Source organism: Microcaecilia unicolor, chromosome 1, assembly GCF_901765095.1.
Source record: "Microcaecilia unicolor chromosome 1, aMicUni1.1, whole genome shotgun sequence".
In the NCBI taxonomy this organism is placed as follows: domain Eukaryota; kingdom Metazoa; phylum Chordata; class Amphibia; order Gymnophiona; family Siphonopidae; genus Microcaecilia; species Microcaecilia unicolor.
Window position 1 is genome coordinate 495,181,913 of NC_044031.1, and position 12,660 is coordinate 495,194,572.

General features: G+C 39.6%; 1 protein-coding gene across 1 annotated transcript in view; it reads left to right on the forward strand.

Annotated features, from left to right (window-relative positions):
* TGS1 (trimethylguanosine synthase 1) overlaps positions 1–12,660 on the forward strand; it is a 126,566-nt gene that overhangs the window by 64,523 nt on the left and 49,383 nt on the right. The window contains exons 10-12 of the mRNA XM_030214529.1: positions 5,512–5,655; positions 9,081–9,297; positions 10,856–10,934. Coding sequence (XP_030070389.1) covers positions 5,512–5,655; positions 9,081–9,297; positions 10,856–10,934 — 440 coding nt within the window. The remainder of the gene's footprint in view (positions 1–5,511; positions 5,656–9,080; positions 9,298–10,855; positions 10,935–12,660) is intronic.

Sequence of the window (12,660 nt, forward strand, 5' to 3'; positions counted from 1 at the left end):
CTCGGATAAGGGAGAACAGGAACTTGGGGATTATATGAGGACTCTGGACTTGGTGAGAGAGTGGAGTCTTTTTTTTCTCAAAATATTTTTATTACATTTTTTTAAAAAAATACAACAAACATTTTTAAATCAGGAGAAAAAAAGCATATAATACAATATAATGAAATAGGCAAAGCTGAGTTTTAAAAACAATGCTATATGGCTAAGCAATAGAAGAGAGAAAAAGGTCTAAAATTTTCCGTTTCTTAAGACCAGTTTTAGGACCAGGCAAGGAATATGTAATAGGCTGTTCATATTTTTTGTATAATAAGATCCAGTTCCACCAAAGGTAAACATTCAGTTGAGAGTTATCTTTTCAATGCGATATTATTAATGTTAATGCGACAGATACTAAAAAATCAAACAATAATTTATCATCTTTTGAAAGAAAAAATGTGGAGTCTTAGTGACTGAATGGAGACTTGGCAATGGTGGGGATGAGGAATGAGAGATGTGAGTAGAGATTTAAGGATTGTGTATCTATGAGGGCAAGACACCTGGGTGGGGGTAAATGTAAGGGTGTATCAGAGGGCCTGGGATATTTGAGACAAGGCATAAAAAAGTGGGATCGGGTGGAGAGATGATATAAAACTGTGAAGGACACGGAGTACTGGGGAAGGGGTTAGAATGAGGAAAGGGATGGATTAGTGAAGGGATGATAGAAGGTGGAAATAGAGGAGCTGGAGAGGAAGTTTAGGGACTAAGAATCAGAAGAAAGGGCTGGAGGCCATGAAAGAGGGATGAGTAACAGAGGAGAAGTTTTTTTTTTTTAGCTGGTGAGGGGACAAGTGGCATAAAAAGATATGAGGGCTGGGAGGTGGTTGAGTCGGCTGGTTGAAAATAGAGGTTACAGAGTTTGTGTGAAAGAGACGTGAAACAGAAGGCTTGGAAAGGAGTGAGAAATCAAGGAGGAAATAGAATAGATTGAAGGGAAGAGTGAGAATGAAGGATGAAAAGTTATTAGGTAAGAGGTGCAAAAAAGGAGACTTAGGACTAGAAGGTAGAGATGGAGTGAATGGATATGTGAAATCTAGCTATAAGAAAAATACTAATGAACTAACGAACTATAGACCAGTAGCATCCATTCCCCTATTCACCAAAATAACAGAAAGCATGGTGACCAAACAACTCACAGAGTATCTAAACAAGTTCTCAATACTGCACGACTGCCAGTCAGGATTTCGCTCTAACCACAGCACAGAAACCGTACTAGTCACACTTATGACCAAACTCAAACAAATGATAGCAAACGGCAACAACATACTACTGCTACAATTTGACATGTCAAGCGCATTCGACATGGTCGACCAAGGAATTTTATTATACATCCTCGAATACTTCGGAATCGGAGGTAACGTTCTCAGATGGTTCAGGGGTTTCCTAACCACCCACTCATATCAAGTGACATCAAATTCGACAACATCAGCCACATGGACACCTGAATGCGGAGTTCCACAGGGATCCCCCCTCTCACCAACCATATTCAACCTAATGATGACACCCTTGGCTAAGCTATTATCGAATCAGAACCTAAACCCACACATATATGCTGATGATGTAACAATCTTTATCCCTTTCAAACAAGATCTAAGAGAAATCTCTGACGAAATCAACCAAAGCCTACACACTATGAGCTCCTGGGCAGATGCATTTCGACTGAAACTAAATGCCGAAAAAACCCAATGCCTAGTACTCACCTCACAATTCAACAAGAAGGAATTCACCACAATCAACACACCTAATCTAAGTCTACCAGTCTCTAACACCCTAAAAATCCTTGGAGTCACCATCGACCGACACCTAACACTTGAGAACCATGCAAAAAACACAACTAAAAAGATGTTCCATTCAATGTGGAAACTAAAACGAGTCAGACCATTTTTCCCAAGGAACGTCTTCCGATACCTGGTACAATCGCTGGTACTTAGTCATCTGGACTATTGTAATTCACTCTACGCCGGCTGCAAAGAGCAAATACTCAAAAAAACTCCAAACAGCCCAGAACACGGCAGCCAGACTTAAATTCGTCAAACCAACATACGAAAGCGCAACACCCCTTCGCGAAAAACTACACTGGCTCCCACTCAAAGAACGCATCACGTTCAAACTCTGTACCTTGGTCCATAAAATCATCTATGGCGACACCCCAGCCTACATGTCGCACCTAATAGAACTACCACCCAGAAATGCAAAAGAATCCTCCCGCACATTCCTCAATCTTCATCCTCCTAAATGTAAAGGCTTGAAATACAAATCAGTGCATTCATCAACCTTTTCCTATACAAGCACACAGCTCTGGAATTCACTGCCACGTAACCTGAAATCGATCTATGAAATGACCAATTTCCGCAAACTCCTGAAAACTTATCTCTTTGACAAAATATATCCTAAAGAACAACACACGTAACTCTACTTTCTTTAAGTTACCCAGGAATGTTCTTTACTGTCTTCTGCTTTCACACTATCACGCACCTAATGTCTATGGCTTTAACACTATTATGTATTTTACCATCATGTAGCCAAAACTTCTGCTAAAACAAATGTATACTCTTTTCTATCTCTAATATTATTATGTATTTCACCATCATGTACCCAAAACTCGCTGTAATACCAAATGTACATTCTCTTCTATTTCCAGTATCCACGATGAATTGTAAGCCACATTGAGCCTGTAAAAAGGTGGGATAATTTGGGATACAAATGTAATAATAATAATAATAAGTGAATAGAGAGGCACAGAATAAAGAAATGGACATAAAATGAAAGGGAAAGATCAGTGTCAGACAGATAAGGAAGGGGAAAGACAGAAGAAAACAAAAGGAAACTTGGGGAAAGGATTTAAGAGAAGACCAACAAAAGGCGCATAGAAAGAGGCGGGGACAAATAAATTGCCTACACAACAGTGGTATGAAAAGAAGGCTTATTTTCAGTTTTCAGTGTTTGGTAAAGTGCTCAGTTTGCAAATGTGTGATTCTTACATCTTTGTATTTTACATATTACAGTAATTTTATTTTTATTTTTCCTGGGTTGTACTAGTCACAGAGACTGGGTTCTCAGAATTTCTGTTTTCTAATTTTTTGTCTCTTATTCTGTAATTGGTGAGGGTTTGTCTGTGTCCTGTGTGCATTACCAAGGTGAGGGATTCTTTTCACATGTAGTTTCTAGGTGGGTTTCTATAGCAGTTCAATTTGTTTGGCTTCCCCGACAGGAGGTGTATTGATGTTCTTGCAGTCTGTGTCCTGAAAATTAATGCTATTATGTTATGGAAGGTTTGCTGCATAGGTTTGAGTAATTTCACAAGGAGCAGTTTTATGTTGCTGTTGCTGAAGTGATACCAGAATTTGAATAGAGTGTTAGAAAGCAGAGCTCAGGATGGTGCTGAAATGCTGAGGCTATGCAGTGGCAGTCAGCTAATGATGTTAGCTCATGTATTTCCAAAGCCAGCGTAAGGGTATTAGGTACCCTAGCCAAACCATCAGCCTTGCAGTCCACTGAATTAACTTTTAGACCTTTAGCGCCTCTTGTCATTCCCCACTCTCACCCCCAAAGCTTTTGATAATTAAACTCAACAGTCGTGGCCATCCCAATACCATTCCTCCCAGAACAATCCTATAAAAATGCATATTTGATGAACACCTTTAGGACAATTCTATAACTAGGCATCCATTGCAATGGTGCCGTGTGTAACTGGAAGCCACACACATGTACATCCCCCTTGCACTTTCATGCTGCAACACTTATGTACACCCTTATAGAATAACATTTAGGGCACTTACACATGTAAGTGTTAATTCTTTCAGCATTTACGTGCGTAAAGGTGCACATAACCATAGGTGTCTAGTTTGTAAAATTGCTCTTCATGCTTACATATATTTACAAAAGAAAAATGTAATATTTAAATCTGTATCTACATATAGATAATAGATAAGATAGGGGCCCTTTTACTAAGCTGCGGTAAGCACTCGCACGGCAAAAAGCACTGCAGCAGGATGCGCTGAGACGTCGTTCGATAGTTTGCTCATCAGCTTGCAATTAATCCTGTGCCAAAAAAATATTTTTTATTTTTCAGCGCAGGAGGCACGACTAAGAGTGGAGAATCGGGTTGCACGGGCACATTGCTGCACGCTGTCCAATTACCATGGGGTTAGCGTGGGAACCCTTAATGCCAACAAAATAGGTATCGGTAAGGGCTCCCGCAGTAATGGCCACGCGCTAATTGGGAAATTAACTCATCGCCATTAAAGAACTAAGGAAATGCGAACATTTTACCATGCTAAAAGTGGCCAAAGGGAGTGGAAAACCCATGTGCTGGCAACGGTGCCGAACACTTTTTGTCATGGCTTAGTAGATAGGCCCAATAATGAAGGCAATGTCCAGAAGCCATTTACAAAGGTAAAAATGCCAACTCTTCCTGCAGGTAAAAGTATACGCTGTTAATTCTTTGACTTTATGTGGCTGTCAGAGCCTTCTTTTATTAATTTTTTTTATTTTGAGTGCGGCTGTGATCCCTTAGTCTGCCTGATGCTTTGGCTGCCCTTGGGGTTTCACTCAAGAAACGGTATTGGCAAGTCTCTTTTTTTTTTTTTTTTTTTTTTTCTTTTTTGGCTAGTGAATTGCAGACTGATTACATTTTAAAGATTTATATTCTGTCTTTTCAGTTGAAAAGAGTACACAGCAGAACATAGAATACAAAACCCATAAAATCCAGCAGTTCAGTACAGTTTAAACATATAACTCTAAACATGTAAAAACATCTGGCCAGTGCTACTCAGAAACAAAAAATCAGTGCTTATTATAAATTTCCCTTTATAGTCTATAGTAAATTTGACCTCTCAAATGTTTTCAGTTTATGCCAAAATGAATAACGGCCCTGAATCCTCCTCAACTCCAGTGGAATATGATTGCACAATTTAAGAGGTATTTCTGAGAGACCAAGCCCTTGATCTTTCCCTCTTAGGAGATTTTAGCTTGCAGATTGACCTTAATTTCAGAGACAAAACATTTGTCCATCCTATTCTGACGTTCATTGTGCTCTCTGTCCCTTCACTCAACTGATATTTTACAAGCTTAAGAAACATTAAAGCCCCCCCCCCCCCCCACCACCACCACCACACACACACACACACACACACACACACACACACACACGGTAAAATAGCACTGCTTCCACTGAATGTTTTATTAGGCCAGTGACTTTTTTTTTCAGTTAAGCTGAGTGGCAGCTTTTAATCACCTTGTAAAGGTAATGAAAAATTGATTGACCTAACAAGACAAGCTTTGTAGTAAAAGATGTGTTCCATCCTCTCTGCTGTCCTTGCATTCTACTGCAATTCACAGAAGCAGTAAGCTATTTGTAATAGTTTGATTTATATTATGTGGCCATTTTTGCTTAATTTATAATCACATATGTGGAATTCAGGCTCCAGTAGTTAGACTTTGTGATGGCAATTTTTAAAAATTTCTCTTTGTCAGAGGGCTGGTTTTCCGTCACGCCAGAGAAGATTGCTCAGCACATCGCAGACCGCGTACGACAGCCCTTCAGTTGTGACATCATCGTGGACGCTTTCTGTGGCGTTGGAGGGAATGCAATCCAGTTTGCATTGGCAGGAAAAAGAGGTAATCTGTGAACGGCACACAGTTGGGATGATCAGCTCTGGTCCTTGGAAATGTGAACAGCCCTAGTTTAAGCCAAGCCTTTTATTTTATTTATTTATTTAGATTTTGCTCACACCTTTTTCAATAGTAGCTCAAGGTAAGCTACATTCAGGTACTCTGGATATTTCTCTGTTCCAGGAGGGCTCACAATCGGTAAGTTTGTATCTGAGGCAATGGAGGGTTAGGCAATGGAGGGTTAAGTGACTTGCCCAAGATCACAAGGAGCAGCAGTGGGATTTGAACCGGCCACTTCTGGATTGCAAGACCAGTGCTCTAACCACTAGGCCACTCCTCCACTCATTGACGTATCGTTATGAATATTCGTTATGTATAGCCTAAAGATTAGTCTGGCTTTTGACCAGCAAGAATTGTAACGCGCCATCAGTTGAAGCTCATAAATCCTTTCCTTTCTCTGTATGGAGTGGGTTGTTGTGTAGATTTTCTCACTGAGACATCAATATAATATGATTGAAATATCATTCCCTGCTACAGCATAGAATACCTGTACTGTTGTGATTGCAGATTTTGACCTAGTGTAACTGTTGGGAAACATCTATTGCATAGGGGCATGGCATCTTCAAGCATGTCTAACCCCCAAGCCACAGTTTCTCAACCCAGTCCTAGCCAGTCTGGTTTTTGAGATATCCACAGTGAATATACATGAGATCTCAGTATATTTGACTACAATGGAGGCAAACAGATCTCATGCATATTCTTTGTAGATATATTGAATAACAGACTGGCTTGGAGTTCCTTGACAACTGGGTTGAGAAGCCCTGCCCCAGGTCTAGCAGAGTGCATGGATTTGCCATATAGTTTCTTCCTGCACTGTGCTTGGTTCTCAACAGTGTCATAAGCTGTTTTTGTGACTAGCCAGTAAGAAGAACTGTTTAGTTCATCCCTGAAGGAAAACCATTCCTTTGTTATTGTTGTGCTTTTTGTCAACCCATTGGTAAATGCAGGGCTTGTTAATAAGAGTTGTGTCTGATAGAAACGGTGTTTGAAGGTTGAAGTAGATAAATTTTAATGTTTTAATTTAGTAAGAGGTAGGGTTACCATATTTGCTCCCCCCAAAAAGGAGGACACCTGCCCCGCCTCTGCCACATACTGCCCCACCCCTTTCACACACCCCTAAGGGTGTCCTATCCTCCCCTCCCCTTACCTTACTATACTGCCCTGGTGGTCTAGTGACTTCTTTGGGGCAGGAAAGAGCCTCCTCTTTCCTGCCTGGAGCGCCTGCATACTGTTCCTTGCTGCTTCGGTCCTGGCGCCGATTCAAAATGGCCGCCGAGAGTTGTTATTAGTTAGTACTTAAACAAGTGAGTCACATAACTGGGGGGGGGGGGAGGGGGGATACATTTGGATATATTGTCATTGGATGTTTGTTTTAATTTGACTACGTTTCTTGAAACGTTGCAGGACAATATTTCTGAATGGGCAACCCTCCTTGTAACCTTTTTGTCTGAAAGGATAAGGCTACTGTTTTGAAATCATATTTGAAGAAGAAAGATTTCCTTTTTTGTGATGGTAAATTGCAAATTTTTCCTGATTGTGACTCATGCCACTCAGTAGCGCTAGGCCTTTCTTCAGTTGAAACCATGGGTTTTAGCTCTAGGGGCAGCTTTTTTTGTAAAATTCCCCCTGTAAATGTCTGCTTAATTTTCCTGATTCTAAATATATTTTCTTTAATTCAATCCAGTTGAAACAACTGCTATTGAAGTTAAGTAGTATATTTCCATCTAATGGAGGTAATTAAGGGGCCTCTTCTACCAATTCTCGGTGCGGCAAATGAGAGAAAGCCCATTCAGTTCCTATGGGTTTCCTCTCATTTGCCGCACGGCTTTGTAAAAGAAGCCCTAGGTCTAGATATTAGGTACAGAAATGTAGGGATTCTTTCCTGAATTTCTTTGATGTAATTGTTTTCCTGATTTGGGGGGGGGGGCTTCCCCTTGATGTTTACTTGTTTAGTTGTACTTTTACATTGAATTATGTAAGCATTAAAGATTTAAAAATAGAAAAAAATCATAAATGCATATATAAAATCATCAAATGTATACAAAGTCCATAGCCTATTCAGTTGTCCAACATGTTTCAACATATGGTCTGGCTCAGGGCACTGTATTCAAACAAATGATGGTGCATGAGAGAGAGAGAGAAGGAATCAAGGTGATAGTTCAGGACTGGGGAACCTAAAATAAAAGGGCAAAGAGGAAAAATGGTACCAAAAAAGGGTAATATTAGTTGTGTAAAGGATTAAAAAGAAAATACAAAAGCAGAACTGTCAAAAGGTATCCTGAAAAAGATACCGCAGGTCTTGCAAAAGGTATCATCCAAGGTTGTTAAGCTAATGCCTCCAAAAAAAAACACACACACATCACAATCACAAAATTAGAACAAAATAAAAAAAGAAAACCCTTGACACTCAGGAGCTGTATGCCTACCATGACAAATTACTGCGCTGAATCGCATTAGCCAACTACTGAATACCATTTCCAGAAGTAGATAATTAGGAATTGGTCTATAAATTAAACATATCTTACTATAATTATAGACAAGTATTCAGCCATGTGTATGGCTTATATTTATGTATTTGTTAATCTGTTTTTGTTTTACTATGTTATATTTATCAGATTCACTAATTATCTTTCTATTCAGTTGTTGCTGTATACGGAGTTATTTATCTATTGCTTCAATGGAGAAAGACTGGACACAAAAGATGAACCGTGCCTTTAACACTGTAGGATAAACTCATGGCAGTAATAAAAAAAATTGCCTTTTATTAAAAATATAATAATAATAAACAGGATATACGCATTCTTAGCAGGCTTTACCAACCAAAATGCAAGAGAATCTAATGCAGAGTCCTTAGATGAAATCTTGATTAACAGAAGTTCTAAATCAGACTACATCACAGCCAAAAAAAATGCTCCTAATGTTTTTTAGGTCTGGCAAATGTTTAAAGGCTTTGATAGATCCCATGAAACCTGTCTGACTGACTTTTTTTTTTTTTTTTTAAGAAAATAAAATTGTAAATAAATCTTGTTAACTCTTCCATTATCCTGTGCAGTACTTTGCTTGTTTAAATTCTTGAGGGTATGGAAGTGTTTCCTGGGCCAATTTAACATATCCCATGTTTATGCCTGTTTATTATTGTCATGTAGTTTGACAAAAACTTTCCTTGTACCTCCAAAAATTGGAAGACAGAAGAGTTCTGTTTTTTTTTTCTTAATTAGGTTTGACTTTCCTTTCTAGATGTTATTTTCTAAAGAAATCTGTGTTCCTCAAATGTTTGTGTGTGGGTCTTTTGTGTCTCTTACCTAGAAGTCCAACTGTGCCCCCCAGAGTGACTCTTAACACATCTCCTGCTTCTCTCTCTCTCCCTCTAGTGATTGCTATTGACATTGATCCTGTTAAGATCAATCTTGCTCGAAACAACTCAGAAGTTTATGGTGTCTCAGAACAGATTGAGTTTATCTGTGGAGACTTCATGTTGCTGGCTTCTACAATAAAGGCTGATGTGGTGTTCCTCAGCCCCCCCTGGGGAGGGCCCGATTATGCCAGTGCTGAAACCTTTGATATCAGTACAATGATGACTCCTGATGGATATCCTTTAAATGTCAGGTATCAGTGGCTCTTGTCCTTGACTACTTTTAAGGGCACATTTTAAGGTATCTTCAGATGGGAAGAGGACAGGAGACAGGTGTATTTCCTTCCCACAATTTAAGAGCACTTTTCAGATTTAAAATGGTTATCACTAAATGGAATTGACACTTAATCCATGACTATAGTGGTAATATTAATTATGCTAAGCATTTAATCTTCCCTACAGCACTAATATTGTGTTTTGAAAAGAAAAGTACGGGATAATCAAAGGTAAATGCTTGGTACTGACTAGCACAAGAAAATTCCTCCAGGGTGCTGATAATTTATCCTAGATAGAGAGGTGGCACCTTATAAGCAGAATATAAGAGATGTGGAGGGGCATTTTCGAAAGGGATGTCCAAGTTGCGATTTGGACGTCCTTGCAAAATGGCAAAATCCAGGGGCGGGGAAACCCATATTTTCGAAACAAGATGAACGTCCATCTTTTGTTTCGAAAATACCATCAGAGACATCCAAATCCTTAAATTTGGACGTCCCTAGACATGAACGTTTCTGACTTCGGTGATTTTCGAAACCAAAGACGTCCATGTCAAAAATGTCCTAATGCAAGCCATTTGGACATGGGAAGAGCCAGCATTTCAAGTGCACTGGTCCCCCTACACATGCCAGGACACCAGCCAGGCACCCTAGGGGTCACTGCAGTGGACTTCATAAATTGCTCCCAGGAACAGTTCCACTGCAGTGCCCCCTAGGGTGCCCTATTACTTTTCTGGGATGTCAGGGGGATCAGTCTACTAAAAATGCTGGCTTCTCCTACATCCCAGTGGCTTGATTTTGTGTGTTTTGCACTTGGACGGGTTTTGTTTTTTGTTTTGGGCTTTTATTTTTCAAAAATGGACCAAAAAAACAAAACATCCAAATCGCAAAACCTTGTTCAAAACGGTATTTTTGAAAAAAAATGATGTAATCACAAAAGAGAGGGTAATACAGCATACAATATAAACAAGAAAAAGCAACACTGGGCCTTCAAGAAAGAGACAATGGCAGTCCTTTATTGTGAAAAAGACCCGACACGGGCCATGTTTCGGCGCACAAGCACCTGCCTCAGTGGTCAAAGTGTGTCTTCACAATATATGAGCAGGAATGTTCAGTCTGAGTAAATTGCCAGCCACCACTGAGTGTTTGTTCAATCCTACCAGATGCTGTGAAAACTGCCAAAAGGATTGTCTCTTTCTTGAAGGCCCAGTGTTGCTTTTTCTCGAAAATAAAATGATAGACGTTTTCCTTTTTTTGAAAATGGCCGCCTTCTCTATTAAGGTTTTGGACGTTTTTTACAAAATGTCCAAAGTCGGACTTAGACGTCATATCGAAAATGCCCCTCCACGTAACTTTGTAAGTGCTTTGAAAATATGCCTCATAGTGTACGTAAATGTTAAAACATAATTTATACCACATTTTTCTCTCTCCATGTACCTTCTTCTGGTGTTAACTGGTTTGTGCACACTTTTGACAAAAATCAGATCCCTTGCACCAGTTTGTTTCCTTTACTTGCTTTCACATTTGCAATTTTTAAACTGGCCCAGAAGATCACAAACAACATTGTCTATTTCCTGCCACGGAATGCTGACATCAACCAGGTAAGATTACTGTCATTTGGTTTGTTATTGAGATGTTTTGTATAACTGCTGTCTCTCCTTCATATTTTCCCCAACTGCTGTATTCTCTATCCCTTATCTTTGTTTCATGGGGTTTAGTGGCTCATCTTAAATCTCCTCAACCACTGCTGTTCAGTTTTGGGCTGTTTGTTTCCAGCTAATGGATCGTTGAGGGTGGGGAAGTACTGTCCTTTCTAAACTATCCTGTTGCTAGAAAGAAGTCAATGGGCTGATATTCAGCCCACGGCAGTCAGTGGTTTATAAGCCGCTGACAACCGTTGGCAGACTTAAGCCCAGATATTAGATTGTAAGCTCTTTGAGCAGGGACTGTCTTTCTTCTATGTTTGTGCAGCGCTGCGTACGCCTTGTAGCGCTATAGAAATGCTAAATAGTAGTAGTAGTAGTAGATATTCAGTGCCGGGTCATGTCCAGGTACCGGACTGAATATCTGAGTCAGGCACTGAACCAGGTGTTAAACAGATGCTGGTTGATATCAGTGCCATCACCCTTACAGCTAAGTGGGCAAAGACCTACATGCTTAGCTTTTTGGAGGCTGGCACTGAATATGGCCGGTGTCCATGTAACTGCTGGCTCCTTCCTGATACTGCCCTTGGACCACCCCCGACTCTATTCAGATATGACCCCTAAGTTTTTAATATTATCTGTGCCTGCCATGGGATGTCCAGTATGCTAAGGAAACTCTCTTTACCCTTGCCTGAGAGGAACAGAATGGTGCCTGGCCTGGTACATGCTGGCAGCTGCCCCTCTGTGACTCAAAGTGGGATTTTAAGAAGTAGAATGTTCATATTCAGGTCATGGGACTGCTTCAGAGGATATGAGTACTCTTAACTTCCCTTGTGGAAATTTTAAAAGATCATGTATAGGAAAACAAATTCACTCTTTGCTGTAATCCTTATATCCCTTTGAGGTCACATCCAGCCCCATCTTTCAAAGATTTTTGCGTACAACGACATGACATAAGTGTTTCTCACCTGGGATCTAGGTTTATAACATAAAAATATTGCAGTGAATTGTCTTGCAATATTTAGCCACCACTTCAACACTAAGAGGAAAATAAGTGGAGAAATATAGGTCAACAAGCTTGTTTCTAATATACATAAACTGGTAAATATAAATGTCTGGGATGTGCCTGGTATAGTGGTATGATTACCTGGTTGGTTTTGTTATCTATGAACTGTGTTTTGTATGTGTTGTCCTTTCTGTTTGTATTACAAAACTATATTTAAACGTCTTGGATCACAGCTTTCTTGTCAGAGAGAGAGGGAGAGGCTACAAGTACCAGTTCAGGATCATGATTACAAACCTTTCCTATAATCCAGGTGTATATTTGCAGATGGTGTTTTGGAATTCAGATACAATGCTGAATAAAAAGGACCAGAAAAATGAGTAACTGCCAAGTCCCTTTATCATATATTCAAAAGATTTTTATTATTATTATTTAGATTGAAGATATTAACATAAGTGGTTATCAGGATTGCCAGGTGAAAGGAAACTCTGAAATTAGAAAAAAGCTCTTTTGCAGAACTAATGTTCATAAATTAAATATAAATGTCAGGGATGTACCTGGTAAAGTGGTATGATTTATCTGGGTAGAAAAAGTCATCTTAAACATGGAACTAAGGGTGTACTGTTCTAGGCAAAGTATAGTGTTGCTAAACAGCCAGCTTAAACCATCCCCAAGTAGAAG